This window comes from Cydia strobilella, chromosome 16 (assembly GCF_947568885.1).
Source record: "Cydia strobilella chromosome 16, ilCydStro3.1, whole genome shotgun sequence".
Classification (NCBI taxonomy): domain Eukaryota; kingdom Metazoa; phylum Arthropoda; class Insecta; order Lepidoptera; family Tortricidae; genus Cydia; species Cydia strobilella.
This window is the reverse complement of record NC_086056.1, coordinates 9914513-9935248: the sequence shown is the minus strand read 5'-3', so window position 1 is coordinate 9935248 and position 20736 is coordinate 9914513. Positions and strand designations below refer to the sequence as shown.

At 37.0% G+C, this 20736-nt stretch overlaps 2 protein-coding genes across 3 annotated transcripts in view; one reads left to right on the top strand and one right to left on the bottom strand.

Annotated features, from left to right (window-relative positions):
• Window positions 1-11746, bottom strand: part of LOC134748331 (ribosome-binding protein 1) — a 32867-nt gene extending 21121 nt beyond the window's left edge. Inside the window, exons 1-7 of the mRNA XM_063683098.1 lie at window positions 11589-11746; window positions 10323-10541; window positions 7947-8123; window positions 7026-7205; window positions 4536-4686; window positions 1010-1240; window positions 197-345 (exon numbers count right to left, since the gene is read on the bottom strand). Coding sequence (XP_063539168.1) covers window positions 197-345; window positions 1010-1240; window positions 4536-4686; window positions 7026-7205; window positions 7947-8123; window positions 10323-10523 — 1089 coding nt within the window. The 5' untranslated portion in view covers window positions 10524-10541; window positions 11589-11746. The remainder of the gene's footprint in view (window positions 1-196; window positions 346-1009; window positions 1241-4535; window positions 4687-7025; window positions 7206-7946; window positions 8124-10322; window positions 10542-11588) is intronic.
• A 593-nt stretch (window positions 11747-12339) lies between these two features.
• Window positions 12340-18398, top strand: LOC134748410 (uncharacterized). Of its 2 annotated transcripts, XM_063683193.1 has the most exons (5): window positions 12340-12617; window positions 12847-14213; window positions 14381-14558; window positions 15211-15318; window positions 16157-18398. In XM_063683193.1, the coding sequence occupies exons 1-5, from the start codon at window positions 12524-12526 to the stop codon at window positions 17716-17718; spliced, it is 3309 nt and encodes a 1102-aa protein (XP_063539263.1). In that variant the 5' UTR covers window positions 12340-12523; the 3' UTR covers window positions 17719-18398. The 2 variants fall into 2 exon arrangements, with proteins under 2 accessions (XP_063539263.1, XP_063539264.1); XM_063683194.1 differs by lacking the exon at window positions 15211-15318 and having other exon boundaries at window positions 16157-18364.
• The last annotated feature ends 2338 nt before the right edge of the window (window positions 18399-20736 follow it).

Sequence of the window (20736 nt, the reverse complement as noted above, 5' to 3'; positions counted from 1 at the left end):
AGCTCGCCGACGTTGACGCCGCCGCCGTCACCGGAGACTTACCTCGGTCCACTCGGAGTGCTGCGGCAGCGGGTCGTGGTGCTTGTTGAGCAGCGCGTCGGTGAGGATCTGTATCTCGGTGCGGGAGAGCGCCGCGTCGCGCACTACGCGGACGAGCTCGCCGACGTTGACGCCGCCGCCGTCACCGGAGACTTACCTCGGTCCACTCGGAGTGCTGCGGCAGCGGGTCGTGGTGCTTGTTGAGCAGCGCGTCGGTGAGGATCTGTATCTCGGTGCGGGAGAGCGCCGCGTCGCGCACTACGCGGACGAGCTCGCCGACGTTGACGCCGCCGCCGTCACCGGCTGCTGTCACATATCACGTTTATTTATACAATAGTGTTTATTTGTTTATGCCTTCATCATAAAATTCCCTTAAAAAAACTGAACAATAAAAGCAATGAATTCCCAATTTAATATAAGACCACCCGCCGAACACGACATATTTCGACTCTCTTGTTTCTCATAAGGTTTTAAGTCATAAATCATAATGTATTGTTTGTCCGAATTTGAGTTAGTCATAATTTGGCTTTTCTCAGAAACGCGTAACTTTTCACAGTTGCCATAAAACAAACCTAACGTAACCTATCTACAGGGTATCCTCACGAAAATCCTGAAATGTTAACGGTTTCAGAATTATGACTAATGATAATCTGACAATCATTGCATTATGACTTTCAATAATTATGTCAAACAACGGAATCCCCCCGCGCGTAAATCGCCATCAAACGTAACATTTTGGCGAGAATATAAATGTTTAGTAAGTAAGTTGTAAATTTGAATATATAAATAAAAAATAAAAAAATTATATCACCAAATGCCGTATCATGATCGCGGCCGCGACTGTATTATTAACGAGTACCTAAATCGAATTTTCGGCGAGAAGTAACCTCCATCACAAAGTAACTTAGTAGACTTGTGGCATTTAAAAAAACCTTTGAATCAATGATAAGTTCATGTAAATGTAAATTACCCATAAGCGAAAGCACATTAGGCTCGGGCTTCTTCTTCTTGTTCCTGCCCGCCGGAGGGGGTACGGGGGCGGAGGCGGACGCGGACGCGGGGGCGGGGGCGGGCGCGGCGGCCAGCGCCTGCTTGAGCAGCTTGTCGGTGGTGAGCTCGCTGGGCTGCGGCACGTTCAGCGGGGGGATCACCTCCGCTCGAGCCTCATCTTCCGCTTGTTTTTTGTCCGCCTTTTTATTACCTATGAATTTGATACATTTTTTAAAAATGGACAAAATTTAAGCTGTAAACTTATTATATATAGTAACTAGCCTGGTTCATAACTTTGGGTATTTTGCTATATTTGAATTATATTGTGGGAAGTATTGAATCCTGTTACTTATAAATAAAAAATGTTGACCAATGTTATTAGCCGTTGCTGCACTTGATACTAACTAGCGAAAGTGTAAATTCTTGGAATTGCTTGTTTCGATCAGAAATCAGGATTAAGATTATTTATTTACTAGCTTTTGGCCTCTAATCATGATGATGATTGATAAAAACTACCCTGTCCTTTCTCGTGGCCCAAACTATATCCATACCAAATTCTGTCCAAACCGGTTCAGCGGTTTAAGCGTGAAGAGGTATTACAGACACACACTTTCGCATTTATACATAATATTAGTTTGGATTTGTTGCAAATATGTTGTTCAATATTTTGTGATAAAAATGTAAAATTCGTTGATGTTAATAGATGTAGTTTAACTATAAATCGAATTAATTAGACGAATCCTGATCCATAATCGCGATGTGCTATCGTTTGCTTACTAGATAAGAACCATTTCATGTTTACTCTATAAAACCGATACGAACATTGTACCTATCTACTACAAAGTATGGAATCATGACTGTGTTACATGTGTAGTCATTATTGATGCTGTTTACTTTAGATCATAACTGAAACAGAAGATAGCTTGCACTTGTGTCGTGTCAATACGTTACCCGTGTCTATAATCTCATAAACTACGTCCTAATAACTGGTTACTATCCAAGGAGGTGGAAATTGGGCGAATGTATTTTTCTACACAAAGCTGGGAAAAACTATAAGGACGCTAAATCTTATAGACCCATTACACTACTAAACGTCATGGGTAAGATTTGCGAAAGAATAATATATGGCCGCATTCTAATGGCATGTCAACATTTAATTCCGGATTACCAACATGGTTTTATGCACAAAAGAGGCACAGGGACACAGATTCTGCGAACATCAAAGTATATTTCAGATGCTTTAGAAGAAGGGCACAGTGTTGCTATGATTTCAACGGACTTGAGTAAGGCTTTTGACTCAATAAACCACAAAGGCCTTACATTCCAAACTAATGGAAAAGGATGTCAGTAATAATATTATTAAAATGATTGAAACTATCTGTTAAATAGAAAGGTGCGAGGAAGGTTCCGAACAACGACTGGAGAGGAAGTGGAAGTCCCGCACGGAGTGCCTCAAGGGTCCATCCTGGGGCCTTTAATATTTAATCTGTATGTGCATGATATACCGAAGACAAATATAGCAGGGCAGATGCTTTCACAGTATGCCGACGATTTGTGTATTTTAAATTCAGCACTTCGGCCGGATCAAGCTACACGGCGCGCTACATGGGCTGCCAATCAAATAGTCGATTATTATGAACGTTGGGGACTACGCTGTAACGTTGATAAAACAGAGTGCATAATGTTCACTAATAAAAGAGTACGTAGTGTGCGTAACCCAAACGGTTATAAACCGACAGTCAAATTAAAAGGAGTCCATCTTGAATACAAAAACTGTGTTCGATACCTAGGTGTCCAATTTGATAAACGACTGAGCATGAACGAACACGTCAAAAGCGTCGTACGAAAAGCTAAAAATGTCAGAGGAATGTTAGCACCTATAATCGGCTACTACTCAAATGTAAACATAGAAACCAAACTAAAGGTTATTCAGGCTTGTCTCCTGCCCATACTAGACTATGGAATAGTACAACTACTCCCTCGAGTAAGCAAGACGAACCTTTTAACGCTTGAAAGGCAATACCGCATGGCTCTTAAGTCTGCGGGAGGTTTTCCTCGTTCAATACCCACAGAAATGGTATGGGACTTATTAGATGAAGACCCATGGCATCTTAGACTTCATGACTTACACCGAGACATGCTAGATAAGCTCAATAATTTGTGCATCCCGGGATTAGAGAACCCTGGCCCACAATATGTTAAGTACGGTCAATACAACCCGATGATGTACAGCAACAGAATCGGCGAAATAGATTATGTCAGTAAAAAAGATAGACATAAATACGTGAGTAAAAGGAGTCTACCCTCGAGGGAGCATCTTTTAAAATAAAACTAAATAACAATTAATAAAAATAAAATAAAAAGTGTAATTACATTACTAACGTAGGTCATTACACTTTCTTGTGAGCCGTAAATTGGCTACACGACATAAAATAAATGTATAGATCTTTAAGACATATTACATTAAGGACACACCCCTTTAGCGGACATATTTGTATGTAACAAAAATGATAAACAATAAAGAACTTTCTATTCTATTCTATTCTATTCTATAATCTCAGACAAAAGGCGCCACTTCGTCGGTCGCCCATAAAGTGCTAGTGCTCAAAGTTGCAAATGATAGTCGTCCTAATTGACAATCAACAAGTTGACACCTTTTACTGAGAATGTCACACATTAAAACGTAGGTCATATCATTCGAAGCTGTACATGTGTACCGAGACCTTTCACACATTCCACTACAACTATTTACAAGAGACATTTTGTAATATTACTATAGTTTGTGCAAATAAGTATTGTTTTTTTTTAAATATACAAATACAATTAAAAGATTTTGTTCAATTATAATACCAATTAATTAAAAGGGAGCTTGGATACCCGAGAAAAAGTTACGAGTCCATGGTCAATTAAGGCTCGTTTATCATTGCGACCTCACTAACTTAATTAAGATGGCGATTAATATAGAAGAAACAACAAAGAGTGCGCAGAATATCCATAAAATTGCACTCACGTATTTCTAAACTATTTAATTAACGATTCGGACGATGGCTGCTTGCCTTAGCGAACTTCACGGCCTTGACGAACTTTTCCTTGCTATCGCTGCCCACCTTAACTTATGCGGTCTGTGCAGGCACACGCAGCGCAAGAGTACCATTTCATCCATTTTCATCAGTCCACCATTGTCCAGGTACTGGACCCTAGCGTGTGGCTGTACACCACATCTTTCTAGCAAATAAAAGAAAACCTTTCTCGTGATTGCATTAAACAAGCATACCTACCCTTGCGTTGTTTTTTTGCGGTTTCGGGCGATCGCTGTTTGGCTTTAGCAGACATACCTGTCTATACAGGATTCTGAGTTTCTGAACCACATCTTCCTAGAGAGACTAGAGTATACAGACACCTTTGTGTTGCTCCTTGACGGTTTCGCTGCTTTTGTTTGGGTACGCCCCTCTTTGTCTAAATTAGGCAGCGAGTTCTTGCATTTAGCAGTTAGCTGCGGTACATACCCCTGCGTTGTTCCTTGGGCGCCTCGCCACTGTTGTGGCGCTCGCGCTCCTCCTTGGCGGGTTCGGGCGCCGGCTGCTTGCCTTTACCGGCCTTCGCTGCCTTCGCGGGCTTCTCCTTCTTCTCAACCACTTCTTCTCTCTTCTCGGGAGTCTAAAAGTTCATTTTATGGTTACTATCAAATCAACATTTTGGAAGGTAAACGAAACCATACAAACGGGCTTAAAGGCTCCAACTATTTATTCTGCGAGTGCAACTCGTTTTCTATTTTCGTGCATTATTGCGAGGTCCATTTGACATTACCATGATTTTGCATATGTGTTGTGTGTGTGAGTAGTAATTATTGTTGCTGATTTAGTAATAAGATGCATTGATTGGAAAACAATTTCATATAATATATTTTCTAAGTATACTTAAAATAACTGTTTATATTATAATAGACCCTTGTTATATAAATAATGGCGGCCTGTAGGTGATAAATACTAACATAGTTATACAGAATTTGTTAAACATTAAAAATACAAGAACAAGAAGGACAACGAAAGGAAGCATTTAGATTAAATTTAAATGTAAGGACTCTATTTTGAAATAGGGGCAATAGGGCAGTAATATTAAAAGTAGGTAACTATTAACTACATAACTTTAACATTACTAGTCTTAAAACCCCATTTTAAAACAAAATTTAACAATTTTCACCCTGTTATTGGATATGAAATGTCAACTGGGTATTTTACTACAATAGTTAATTGTGTTATAATTATAAGTACTACCTATATGTTAATTGTAACTACAGTGTAACAATACCTCTACTCGCAATAAAGTAAGATGCAACTAAATTATAATATGAAATTTATTTAATGTATGTATGACAAATATGTTATCTAAAGGTCAAACATATCTATTATTTTATCAATTGATGTATGCATCTTCTGGAATGCATAATAAATGTAGAGAAATAACCACCAAATATTTGTGTTTACTGAACATATAGTTTGATTTATGTATTTAAAATATATAAATCCTTACAATATTGGCCATGGAAATTTCAATTGTAAAGTACGATACCAAATTTACATTAATTAAGTTATATGAAATGGTGTTACATACATCTAAATCATACCTAAATATAAAATTCTAATCTCGTGCCAGGTGACATATCAATATCATTAACAAAGGTAAAAATTTCCACCTTAAAACTTTTTTGCAATTGCATATTTCAAGACATGAGAATTTAATTGCCATGACAACTGGAACGAATATTTAATTTACTACTTTCAATACAACCTGTATAAATAATGGATACAAAACACCTGCAGTAACATTACGCAATGTAATTTAGCCATACATGCCCTGTTATATGAACATACCTACATATAGGTATGTAACTAAATCATGCTCATATTTGTACAATGGCCACAATCGCGCACAAAGGCGCCAGTAAATTGAGTGCAACGCGACCACTCCAGTAAAGTGAATAAAGAAACGATAACAAAAGATACTGCAACTGTTAATATTTAGTACAACAAACTTCTCATTTATTATATTATGAATCTTCTCAAATGATTTCTACGCCTAGGACCCTAATCTGTTAAACAAAAGCCTTTGTTTCTTTTGTTCAGCGGTTACCAATGCTACCGCTACTGACTGAACGGGAACAAACTCATTTAAGAAGAAATTTTACCGTCCTATTTATATGGTTCAAATTACGCGACTAAGGGCCAGTTGCACCAACCATAATTAACAGACTGATTAACGTCAAGCAGCAGAGAACTATGAAACTTTCCATACAATAAAATTTAGCGAACGGTAAAACGGTGACAGACGGTTTGGTGCAACCGACCCTAAGGCACCTACCTCTTCATAAAAAAAACAAAGGCTTTTGTTTAACGGATTAGGGACTGAGACCTAAAAATCATTTAAGACTTCATACTATAGGTGAGCTTTCATATTATTACATAGATTTAAACCTTAAAACCACCACGATACAGCCGCTATTTAAACGACATTGTTGCTTTGGCACGCACTCAGACACGGTAGCCCACTGCTCCAACAAAAGAAACAATGGCTTTTGTTTAACAGATTAGGGTTTAGGCGTAAAAATCATTTGAGAAAATTCATACTATAACAAACAGGAGATTAAGATACAAGAATGAAAAATAAGCCACCATTTTACCAAACATTAGCCAGTATCATAAAAGCATAAAATTAATAATAAACAAAATTAATGATAACAAAATTATAACATCCGACTTTATGAAGTTAAAAACAATATATATAAATTGTTTAATTTAATTCTGCTTGTGTTAATGTCGGCTTGTCATATTCTGGCTAACGAAAATGAATAGCATAGTTCAACTTTCATTTGCCAGACTCTAAACAAAAAAGTTAATTGTCTACGGCACTAATTAAAACCATCACCAAAAAGCTAATAAAATATGCTATGTTATATAGGACACACACGGGACTAGGGCGGACTGAGATCGCGCACTCACTTTTTCGGCGGCGAGAGAGGATTGCAATAGCTCAAACTCATCCTTGGGATGGGTCTCCTCAAAGTGGTTGGAGACGGAGCCGGTAGGGGAGGGCGGCGTGCTCGGATCACTAATGCAGCTCGGATCCTCTTTGTTTATCAGTATCGGCTTTACTTTAGGATCCTTGCCGCGTTTGCGAATCTGCACAAAGGTAGTGCTAATTGTATAATACCCATTGGCATTGTGTTCAAAACTGGAAGTCTTACTAATTTTCTATATTTCCCACTTAATTGAATAGTCAATAGTTGAAAGTCGAACTATGTAGCATAGGTTTTTTTCCAGAACGCAAGTGAAATTAGAGATAGCTAAAATATTTGAAGTGTCAAAAAATTGAGGATGTTAATAAAATACTTTTTCAACACACTTGCTCAAAACAACGTTTTTATTCCACCGATTTTTGGCTCATAATCCTAGATATTAAACACGCGTGCTCTTTCAGTGTATTATTACACTCGTGCTTTTTCATTATATTATCCGACTCAGTTAAGAAGGTAACTGATTGCTAATAATATGCATGGAAAGGGAGCCTTCTTTAATTGGTCAGACTGGCGGGCAAGGGCGCGCCCGACCGCCTGCGCGTGGCCGGGGCGAGGGGCGGCCGGCAGTATGACAGATGCAAAACACAATACTAACTGTTTTAACTATTAAAATTTGATTAATATGAGTTTCTTTTTTTTCTCGCAAGTGTGTTGAAAAACGTCGTATGAAACGCGTGTGCATTGGTCATTACACACATCGGCTTTCTTATTGTGTGTAATGACCAACTTAGCGCACTTGTATCATAATGTACTATTATAAATCACTCTATAAAGCACCCAGCCCCATAATACTGTGGTGATACCCAAATGTACTTGATAGTACTTAAGTATTAGTGAAACATACCTTCACATTGGGTAGAGTATCCCTAGGAACGTCTACAACAACCGGGGGACAGAACTCAACATGAGGCTTAGCCGGAGGCACAGTGTCTTCATCCACACCACTCTCGGCTGGAGCCTCACTGTCCACCTCACTGCCAGTAGTCACAGCATTTTCCTTATTCTTCTCCTTCCGTGCTAGCTGCAGGGAAATTAACATTTAAAATAAGATAGATAATTTAATACCATGTCTAATAAGATTCTGATTCAGAGTTAGAATGATTAATTGAAATGCTGATATTGTAATTAGTTTATTGTCCTACAATGCTGCTTTCTTAGTCTGAACAGATTTCCATGATTGCTTTTTCATTAATTTGGTAGTTTTATTTACATTTTTAACTATAAAATCAAAGATTTTTCTATTCAAATAAATCTCCACTAAATAATATTTTTATTTTATTTCAATATTATTGCAGACATATTTGTTCAATTAAGTTAAATTATCCTGCTAGTAGCAGAAGGAAAATAACTAAATATCATTGAAGCAAAACAAGAATGTGATTCTTAATAATAATAAGTTTCACCGGTTCATGGGTGTCTATTGTTGCGCCTGTGAATGGGTTCCAGCAGGCATTCTACATGACATTAAAGCTGTCCAAGGGGCCTCTACGTGTTGGATCTGGTGCCCTATTGATATGCCGAAAAAAAACTCGCCGATTTTTGTTTCGCCGACAACGATTCGCCGACGGGTTCTTTGGCCGAGTAACGATTGGCAGAATCTTATTACGCATAATAGTCGTTTGCAAGAGTAGTCAATAAGCAGAGCAATTGATACGCATATTTACTTTTCGTCGAATAATCATTTGGAAACTGTCATAATTACCCGAGAAACCATTGGTCGAAACACAATAGGTCGAATGTTCATTTGGCATTAATATTGATATGCAGAACTTCTCTCTTATTCATGGCTAGACTAGGACATGACTAACCTACACAATAACTTTTAGTTTGAGTCTGATAAAGATGGTTTTGATACATTTAATTGTCTACTTATGTTCACTAACAGAAGTAACCATAACATTAAAACCTATATTGTATAGGTTTTAATTTAACCTATACCTATATAGGTACTATGCTTTTGTTCATAGTTAGGTTAAAAATTGGTTTAGGTTAAAAATTCGGTTGTGGCTATGTTATTTTTTAGGGTTCCGTACCCAAAGGGTAAAAACGGGACCCTATTACTAACTTCTCTGTCCGTCTGTCTGTCTGTCACCAGGCTGTATCTCATCAACCGTGATAGCAAGACGGTTGAAAATTTTACAGATGATGTATTTCTGTTGCCGCTATAATAACAAATACCAAAAAGTACGGAACCCTCGGTGGGCGAGTCCGACTCGCACTTGTCCGGTTTTTAAGTAAAGCCTGACCACGATCACGCGCCATCTTGCGGAATTTCACTGGAACTAATTTTTTCATACTATACTGAACCGTCACCTTATACATGATAATGAACAAAGCCCTCTTGACAATGATCATATACTACTGGTCAGGCTTTATGTTCACCGATTACTCCGAGACCCGTGGTTTGATTTGGTTTTTTTTGTTTCTGTTTGAAAGGAGGTACCTTCAAGGTGGTCCCATATTAATCTGGTTCTGAATGTTCTGATCTGATGATGGGAACTTGGGAACCTTGAGGAATTGAGGGAACTCAAATTTTAAAGGCATGTGTATAGTGATTTCGTTGTTTTCTAAAGTAACTAAAGCATTTCCTCCCGAAAACCACCAATTTGATGTAGTGCAACTGTAGCCTTACGAGTTTAGCACTACATATTCGCTAACATCTTCGTAACTTACTTTTTATACATATACTCAACGCATATACTTAAAAAAGGATTATATTTTATTTCATCCTTTTTGAAGACTTTTTTTTTGTAAGAAGTTTTTATTTCGAAAATAACGATGTATAAAATGTGAAACGTTATTCGACTAAACATTGCTCAAACGAAGAGATTACTCTGCCAAATGAAAATCGTCCAATAATAGTTCTGCTAATTTACACAGAAGTGAACTGAACAGTATGCAAACCAAGAGTCTGCGTAACATTAGTCGACCAAAAGTTACATCTGCAAATAAATCACTCTGCGAACAGATGTTCGGCGAATCGTTGTCTGCGAATCGATAATCTGCTAAAAATTATATGGAGAATCATTAGGTTTCGTTGGATCTATATCCCCATGCAAGCCTATCAAAAGACCGGGATTTATAGGCCCGTGAAATCCAAGGAGATACAAATAATAAATTTCCAAAGTAATAAGGCCCAATCATACATGTATATGCATGCAATGGAATATAACATTAAAATAAATTAAATATGAAAAGTTAACATAATAAAAGATTTTACCTTTTTAATGGCTTTCTTGTTGCTTTTCTTGGGTTTGTTCTTGTTTTCAGCCAGAGCCAGCAGCTCAGTGGTGGCCCGGCGCTGCTGGGCAATGGCCTCCTCGTAGCTGGTGCCCGAGGCTGAGAACAGCCCCATCAGCAGCAGCACGGCCACTACCACCACCCCCACACCACATAGCACTAACAATGCCTGCAGCTCCATGGGATCTGCTGCATGTACCTATAATAACACCAAAATGTTATCTCTCACATATTTGATCAATGCTTGTCTTTGGGTATATTCCCATTTTTTCCCCGCCTAGCACAGATGGGAATAGGAATTTTCATATAAGTCATTCTCATTTCTTCCCGCCTTATGTATGGCGAGGATCACATGCGGTGAGGACAAATGGGAATTCACTTAGAGATTGTAACTGGGTTCTGACTAATGTGCCGCTACCCTTAAATAGAAATAAACAGTTTCTCTTTTCCAGTATTTGTCCAAAAAAATGCATAGGCTAAAAGAAGTTATTTTAAACAAATTTTGTAAATAGATTCTGATAATTTAAGAGCCTATTTACAGTATTAAAAATAATAGATGAATGCAAGTAAAAAAAATGTACTTCTTTAGTAATACTACAAGTTATCTTGTTTTACAATTTTTACAGAGGTATTAGCTAATAACCGGCACGCGACGAATCGGCACTTGTAAAACTGATGACGAGAACATTATTGTAAAGATATTTCACACTTATCATAAGTGACATGTTGTAGCAGCTGAACTAGGTTGTTATATCTAAAGAGAGTTACTCAATGCTAGGCAAACGGGCTGAGTATTCTTGATATATGCAAAATATACGGCTTGCTAGTTAATATCGCAGTTACCGCACAATTCAATGATTCGACTTACGATAACTAAAACATTATGCACGGACCTATTTAATCCTATTTTAGATGTAATAGGTTTCTTATAAGACGAGCTCCAACACGAAAAAGAAACTGTGCTGTAATTTAAAAAATCACGAACACAACTCCACAAAATGAAGGTATGAGCTGACACGTAAGCAATGAATGGAATGACACATGTCAAAGGTTATTGACAGTACTTTCGCCCAACACAATTATTTTATTTCCAACAGTCCTTGCTGCTATTTACCAAAAGCATTGCACTGTCTTGACTGTCTACTCTACTTCTGAAGTTCAAGCACTACATAAATTTCCATAAATATCTTATAAAAATCATCTTTCATTCAACAAAAAACCTTAGGAGAAACTGTTAAATACGTACCTAAAAATCTAAGTCCTGACTGAACGATGATTATCTCCTCCGAATTATTGATATTTAAGTATCAAATAGAAATAATCATTTATGATAATAATTATAAAGCCGAGATAAAACGAAAATAGGCAGTCCGAGCAATCCGTCCGGACCGGGCCAACAGCAAACAGCAAAACTCGTTTAGTAATTGTGACTATTGGTTTTTTTTTCAAAACTTGTATTTCGTTCGAAAAAATTTGTGACACGGACTGTGATATAGTTGGTTAAACCAATTTGTCAGTCAGTAACAACCAGGAAAATTATACTCATCCTTTACTTTTGGGCGCTAGTACTAGTGTAAGACAAAGATAGTATGATTCTCTCTGTCTATGTTTGAAATGAGACAGTCCTTTGACAAACTTTAATTTTATAGTTTGTCAAGGGACTGTCTCATTTCTGGCGTAGACGGAGAGAGTCATACTGTCTTCGTCTTGCACTGGTGCTGGCGCTCAGAAGAAGGGGAAGAGTGTAGTTTTTTTTGTTTCTATTTACTGACAAGATTTGCTTGACCAACTATATCATCGTTTTTATACACTTTAAAATCAGTAAAAATAGTTTTTTAATTAATGCAATTCTCGCTTCAAATTGTTTATTTCCTGTATAAAGTTAAGGGAATTTATAATTTATAATAGTTTCAAAAATCTATAAAAGATGTTCTGAACGCTGGTATAGGTATTTTATTTGACTTGACAGTAATACTGTCAGTTCAATACTAAATACAATCGTGAATCGTCGTAGCAAAATTTTGTCAATTAACAACAGCTGGCCTCGTTACGTTAAATATTGTTAATTGTGTCCAGTGTTATGTAGTGGTTATCAAATTATTTATGTATTTACTAAAATTGAACTCGGTTACATGAAGAACCCGTTGGTACAGTGACACAGCGACGTTAGAATATAAGACAATGTCGATTCCTCCGCTTGTTTGCAGTACTCCTCCTCCACCTGATCAGTGCGATGACGACAAAGACCCCGAGGACTTTGATTTACAATATAATCGTAAGTTCTTTCCAGTTCTCTGAAAATACCACGCTTAAACAAAGCCCAATGTAATAAAGCTCCACCTAGTTAGGTACATCGTACAGACAGGTCGAGTTCATTGTTACGTGTCTTATTTCCTCATATTCTGTCAGAAATCATATAAATATGACTATCAAGCACACCTGTGCAAGTCAATTTATTTAATTCTGTTTCCTGTTTATGTAAGGAGTATGTTTTTATTTTTTAGTGTCTCAAGAGGATGACTATGACTATGGTAGTTTTTCTACTTATAATCATTTCCAATCTGCCATATCAGTAAATACACCATTGAGTGAACCTACACAATATATAAATAATGGAGACAGCAGTGAAACACTTAAAAATGCTTGTGACAATGACACATTGAACTGGACAAATACTAACACAGAAAACAAACTAAATGATGAACGAAAACAGGAAATTGAAGTAAAATTACATAATGAAACTGAAATTGATAGTATGAACAATGAAAACCACGAGGAAGGGCTAAAAACAGTAGACAATTTAAGTTATGAAGACACACAGACCAACAAAAAGATAAACAATGAGGAAGAACTAAATGTAGAGGACTTAAATTTAACCGTTGAAGAAGAGTCTTTAAATTCTGTTGTCAAAAATGAACTGTATGATAGTAATGCAGATATTGACAAGAGTGAGAGCTCTGATAAAGAGAAATCACCCAACATTCCAGATGTAACCAGTATTATTGCTAGCAATCTCCATGAGACTTTACCTTTAGATGAGATTACAAGTACCCTTCCAAGCTTAGATGATATTGATGATCCTCCTAATTCAATAGATGACCTGAAAATGGATGATGAAAATGTCACTGATTATATAGATATTAAAAATGAAACAGAAACTGATCCTAGTTTTAATATGAATGATCAGGTTGAAACTCTACAAGCTCCTGAAAGATTTCAAGAAGTATTAACAGAAGTGAACAATGAAACTGATGATGAATTTGGAGATTTTAATGACTTCCACACTGCATCAAATATCAAACCATCAACAATCACATCTATTGTAGATGCTTGTGAAAATCCATGGGAAAGCAATCAAACTGATTCAACAGACCAGAGTCAAATGCCTCAAAGTTCCGATTTTGGGGCATTTGAAGCTCATTTTGACAATACAGAAAAAACGGAACCCCCAACCTTTGATGAGTTTAAAACACAAGTAGCGAGAAGTGTACCTGATGGACCATCATTACAGCAAAATATTGTTCAGGATGATGATGACTTTGGAGACTTTGATGGTTTTAAATCATCTGTACAGGAAACTAAGGACAATGAAAATGACATACAGGATCCACTAACAAGGGTATTAGATTTCCAATCAACAGAAAGTGAAAGTCAATCACTTGAGAACATATGTAAGATATTGAATTCTATATTTGAAGAGGAAATACCGGAGCCTGAGATAGTGTTCGACGGTAAACTTGAAGGGATGCTGTGCGAGACTTGGGGCCACCTGCTGGAGACTGATGTGCGGCAGCCATATATAGTCAACTGGAACAGTTCAATAGGACAGAAAACTCTTTTGAAGGCTTTATGTATAGATTCAAGAAACATTGTAAGTTTTTTTTAATTTATCACATATTTTTAAACATGGTTTATTCAATTTCTAAGGCGATTTTCCGTCGTTCAGGTGTGATAGCTGAATTTCAATCCATTGCAAATGAGCATTAGCTCATACCATATTATTTCACAAACAGTTAAAAAAAATTGTATCCATTCCAGTTATTTGGTCCGAAGTGGAGCTACAACATGCCTAAATATGCGGCTAACTTGAGTGTTGCCCCACTACAACCCCAGAAGCAAGCCACACTGTCAGGCCAGACCACCTCAGAACCGACTGAGAAGCATCTCAAGCCATCAGGAACGTGGTCTGACCCTTTCACAGCTGATGGCCAAGAATGTGAGTACATGCTATACATATAGGTATAGTTTCACATGAACACTTGCAATAACAATGTACATTAACTCACTTGTCCAACTAACAACGATTACGATAGAAAATGTGTGAGTGTGTGACTCAAGAAAGGCGGAAACATGGAAACTTCAGGGCACTAATATGATGTTGTTGTTTCAAAAGCATTACCAATTTTGCTGTAAGATTAAATTATTACTAAAAATATTAGCTATTTGATTCACATGTAAGCTCTATGAAAGTTAACATTAGATTATTATTATTATAAAAACCTTGTTGCTTTGCCTTTTATTCATTTTGGCAAAATTACTAACTTAGAGTAATATTTTTGTACTAGTTGATAATATTCTAACAATTTCATTAGATCAAAACCTGTAAAAAAGGTATAAAACAAAAGTTGATAACAAGACATATTTTTACCTTGAAGTGTTAGCTCTATAAATGCTACAATCATAAATATTGCACAAAAACACACAATGATATCTAAATTCTCTTTAATACCTACAAACGAGCAAATAATAACAACCACTATGTACTAGACTGCTAATACAATAAGCTTATTTAAATCACTGTAAATTCTTTTGCATGTCTTGCACATGGACTAACAATCACCTGGTACTCTGCTTGCCCTTTACCCTAGTCACATATGCCGAAGCCCTACTCCTAGATTTAGAACACCTCATGGCCACCCTAGACCAAATGGCCCACAACCATTCCACCCTCAAGATATCAGAGTTGCTGTCGCACGGTAAGTGACACACAACGTTAATCCTAGCTATACCCCGCCCCGTTTTTTTAATATTAGATTTTTTTTAACCTCAAAAGTAGTGGTTTTTTCCCAAAGGGTTCCTATGACATCTAATATTGCGGTACAATAAAATGTAAACGACAGTATAATTCAGTGCACAGTTACTCGGATTTTATTTTGGAGGAAAAAAGTTACCACTACTTTTGAGGCTACAAAATCACTAATCTGAAAAAAAGAATGGACTAAGGCTAAACAGGTCATACTTGATTTGAAGTTCCGTTCTAGGCATATAATGGTAAAAAACTGGTATGCCCGTATATCAAAGCAATCCACTATGCACCTATGGTTCAGGCTCAAATCTCAAGAGTAGGCATTTCCTGGATATGACGTTATTATGAGCGACTTTTGGAATTGCCCGACGTTCAGAGGTGATTTGGAATTACCTAAATGCACCCTTAACTGAATCCTTCTAAGCCTTCCTGGATAGGTGGATTAGAAATAAAAGTTTTTTTGATTACCTATATTTATATTATTATAATGGTTTAATAACCCAAATTTATAAAATGACACAACAAGTAACTTAGTATTAGAACTTAGTATGGTTTCAGTGATTTCACCGTAAGAATCGGTATTAGTGAGGTCAAGCAAGTTTGAACTTGACATTCTTATGCTGTTTATTGTCACTATAAACGGATTACGCCGAACATGAACCTTATTCTTATACGCAATATATGACGTCGAGTTGCGGAAACCAAGCCCGCGAAAACCTATATAAACTATTGTATCTTGTGGCCTACCGTACAAGCGTCTTTCTTATTTATTTTATTATATATTTCAGCTTGCAACAAGGAGACTGACGTCGCTGCACCGAAGAGGCCGACAGACTTAGACGTATTCGACACGGATCTATCAACGAAATCCGACAAAATATACTCGAGCACTCTCGATGTTCAACCAATACGTCAAATCAACCTGCCTGATACTCACATCTTCACTCCCACCGACTCTGAGACACCTCGATCAAAAACAATTCACTACAGTGGGCCCTCATTTTTGTCGCAATCTTCTATGGAGACTGATAAAAACCCCACCGAGGAGAAATCTGAAGCTCCAATTGATGCTAAAGTTATAGATGACACAGATTACTCTGATTTCCAAGATTTCAAAGGTTCTTTTAAAGGTGCTTTAGCAGTGAAACCAGCGACTACAGGATCATCTTTGGATGGTGTTGAACCGCCAACAAATGCGAACCAGCTCCAACCAAGTCCATATTCAATTGGCTTACTGCAGCCTATAAAAATAGAACCCATCATGCCTACATTAAACTGGCCTTCGCCTGGAGAAGTAAAGGAAACTTTTGATGATTTTACGGAATTTGCCTCCAGCACCACTTGGAATAATGATGCCCAAGAAACTAAAACTCCCAGTATAGACTCCGAGAAGACTCCTCAAATAGACGACGCTAGTGTCGTGAACGACAATAGTATTAAAAGTATTGAGCCACCTAGTAAGATTAACGATTCCTTTGACGATGATTTTGATACATTCCAATCGGCACTTCCATCCAATGAGCCAACTCTGGCACCACCTGTTAGCAACTTTAGTAATTTTGTAGCAGCGAACTTCAGTCAAAATATTACACAAGTTGTATCAACACAAGAGCCAGAATTAGATTTTGTATTTCCAAAAATTGAAACAAAGTCTGACCCCATATCATTTACCCAATCAAACAATATTTTAAATTATAGCGAATCTTTTGTGCATCAGAATAATGTAGCAATAAGTATACCGAAAGTGAAAGAAACAGTTGCAAAAGCCCCGGCGCCTTCCCTCGCGCCGCCTCTGAGCGCGGTGTTGCAACCGACAATGAGTTCGTCACAGACTCCACAGAACTCTGCACAAATTTTGCAACCTTTATCATTAGAGAGTTTCTCGCAAATCAACTGGCCGAACCCTGGAATTAACTTACAAGATCTATCAAGATTTAACCCAGTAGAAACACTGAATTCGCTGAAAAGTGACTTGAGCGTCAGTGGCAACAGCAAAGGCGCCTCTCCCGTGCACAGTCACAAGGCGCCAGCACAAACCCAGCCACCCGAAGATGACATATGGGGCGAATTCGTTTCCAGCAAACCTAAACCACAACAGTCATTACTAAAGAAAACCGCTACGTTCGCCGATGACGACGAATGGACCGATTTTGTGTCAAGCCCTTCGGTAAAACCCCAGAACGGATTAAACACGATAAGTTTAAACGTGCACACGAACTTGAGTATTCAGAAATCTACAAAACCAACCAAACAGAATAACCAGGCACATGAGATACCACTTACGCATTACATAACACCTAAATCAAGCAACCACAGTTCTTATAACGACAGACACTTTCAAAACTTATAACGGCACAGAATTAACTCGCTACTTACTTAACTGTACTTAAATATTTGTAAATAGGGTGGTGGTGTTTCATACAGTATATACAATTATTTTTACCCAGCGCCTGGCTGAAGAGGGCGCTTTTCGTGTGAGTATTTTTTAATTTTGCTCTTCATATTGTAATTTTATTTTAAACAGTTATTTAAAAAAGGCAAGCGCAAACAAAATAGGCTATTACGTGACCAATCAAGTGCAAAAGAGGGTTCTTCTTCATTGCCTGTTTAGGTCAAATGTCGTGAAGACTTTCCACCCGTTTTACGTTACGTCGGGTTTTTTAGAAACAGATTGAAATACATATGCGGGCTTATGAAAAGTTATATATTATCTAGTTCTTGTCTTGTTGTTCTCTAGTTGTTGTTCCGTATAAAAAGGAAACTTAAAACGGTTGGCACTTACGTCATTACAATGCTCCAATACACTTCGCGAGGAAAGCGCTAGTCAGTTTAAGTTTCAAATCTATTCAAAACAACACATACCTACTCGTATCTACAACACATAGGTACCTAATTGATTGATTGGTTGATTAACTGCAGCTAGCGCAGTTTCATACCATTATTTTACTGACATGGCTAAATAAATGTGCCGTTTTCAACCAAAAGGGTACTTATTGTCGGTTGACAATAAGGCGCTATTTCGTTAAGGGCCACTTGCACCATCCCACTAACCCGGGGTTAACCGTTAACCCAGTGTCCAATTGTGCTGGTAACCATGGTAATTCCAGGTTTAACCGGTTAACCCCGGGTGAGTGATGAATGGTGCAAATGGCCCTAGCCTAGAGCTTGGCCCTAATTTGAAATCAACCTTATCGACAAACGACAATGTGGTACCTTTTAGTTGAAAACGTCACAAATATAGTTTGTTCGGCTTACGTAATCCTGCAAGCATCACTTATTTAGAAATTAATGATGTGTTATAATAATATAATTTGAATAACTTTATTTATTTTATTATAGTCATAATATGTTCCCGTCCAATTTGGAAGCGATGTGAATTAATTTATATCGCAAATTAATAAAATTGTGATTATATTAATATGTAGTTTGTGTATTTTAGCCTACTGTAGTTAATTAAGTAGATTATATTTATTGATCAATTCTTATTTAATTTCATTGTGCGCAGCAATAATTAAAATTTCATTTGTGTCACTTATTGTTAATAATGTAAATTGGTAGTTATTCGTTCCTAAAGCATCACAACAAACGCATCCAACAAATAAGTAATTTCTTTGTAATAATAAGTAAATCTAAATTTGATTTATTGAATCAAATGCCAATTTAATGAGTTGGAGTATCTACCTAGAGTTAGACTAAGAAAAGTCTGCAACGATTTTGATAGCACACACAGTACAAGTGTTATTTTAAACGTCAAACTTCTGTAAAATTATGACTTATACATAACACTTACACTGCGTGTGCTATAAAATCGTTGCAAACTTTTCTTGGTCTAACTCTATGTACCTTTAATGTTTCAATTTTATATGTTAAAAAATTAAAATTTCTCTGCCCTACTTTCAAATATATATTGTTATAAATAATAGCCTTTGACTTTAGTAATACTAATGTATAATATAAGTAATAATTTATGATATGGAAAGGAAGCAGGGCCGGATTTAGAGGTCTGGAGGGCTCGGGGCAACAAAGCCCCAAATTATTTTCCGTAGTCTTTATTGTGGGGGCCCCGGGGCTGTTGCCCTCCCCTAAATCCGGCTAAAGGAAGTACTTACTTCTCACATGTAAACTTTAGGTAGATTGCAACTGCACTGTATACCTCCTTACCGCGTTTTAGCGCCCGTTTAGCTGCAGCAGGGAAACAGTGTTAACGCCAGGGATCGGAACCGGTTTTTTCCAAAAACATCGAAATAAACATATATTTAGAAATATTTTGTACTCGAAATGTAGGTCTCAGTTGTGTTTTTAGGTAACGACATCGCATTATTAGATTGCCCAATTAGAAATGAAATAATTAGCAAAGAACGAAAAAATACCGTTTTCGTTCCCATGCAAAAAATACCGGTTTTCGATCCCTGGTTAACGCATTTATTGACGCCGAACACGTTTAAGCCAGCTAAAAAAAGCTTGTGAGTTGTGACCATTCCATATAGTAAAACCGTAATATAAAGCGTAAAGTAAAAGATAATAATGTAACTCGCTTCACTAAGACTCGAACGAAACGGTAGTAGAGAATAAATAATATAGAACAGAATAGATCGTAGTAGGTAAAGTAAGGACTCTAAGGACGAATCATTTTGTACATTAACCCGCCTGTTCCTATCTCTGTCGCACGCGCATAATTATATTGCTGTCCCACTCGCACAGTGTCATTGACCGCCGACATCATGATAAGATAAGATAATTTATTCCATAACAATTTTACAATCATGTCGGAAATATTATTTTTATTATTTGTTGCAAACGCTGGGGTTGTTAAGCCCGGTCATTTATAAGGCGTGCGTGGGGATATAGATCCAACACGTAGATGCCGTTTGAAGAGCTTTGATGATTATTATTATTATTTGTAATGCAGACAGACAGTTTAAACGGTTTAAACAACTGATAATGCCTGTATCCAGAGTCATAAACCGAGTTCTCAGTGTTGAGTAGAATTTGCTTTGTGCTTATCTAATATAGTGATATTTAACTTACAAGCTACTAAAATGAATTAAAATTTAATAAATAACATGCATTTAACTTAAACCAAAATATAAAAAATAATAAAATAAAATAATAATTACAGCAGTGAACGGCAATAAAACAATAGGGTATTTGACTACTAGTCAAATAAGTTTTTTTCTTTTGAACTGTCAAACAAAACGATTTTGCTACTATGGAATTTATATGAAACACTACATAGGCATAGTATATACAAGTAGTTATATAGAGGCGCCACCGAGCGACCGGGGGTAAGAGAAAAAATATTCATATAAAATTTGGGCAGCATAGGATTTTTTCTCTTTCACTCTTATAGATTTCGGTATTTCGCCAT

Bases quoted from the DNA above. Each gene is read 5' to 3' on its own strand.
- LOC134748410 (XM_063683193.1), top strand. From the start codon at position 12,524: ATGTCGATTCCTCCGCTTGTTTGCAGTACTCCTCCTCCACCTGATCAG. The intron at 12,618-12,846 runs GTAAGTTCTTTC...TTTATTTTTTAG, and splicing joins CTTTGATTTACAATATAATC to TGTCTCAAGAGGATGACTAT. The intron at 15,319-16,156 runs GTAAGTGACACA...TATATATTTCAG, and splicing joins ATCAGAGTTGCTGTCGCACG to CTTGCAACAAGGAGACTGAC.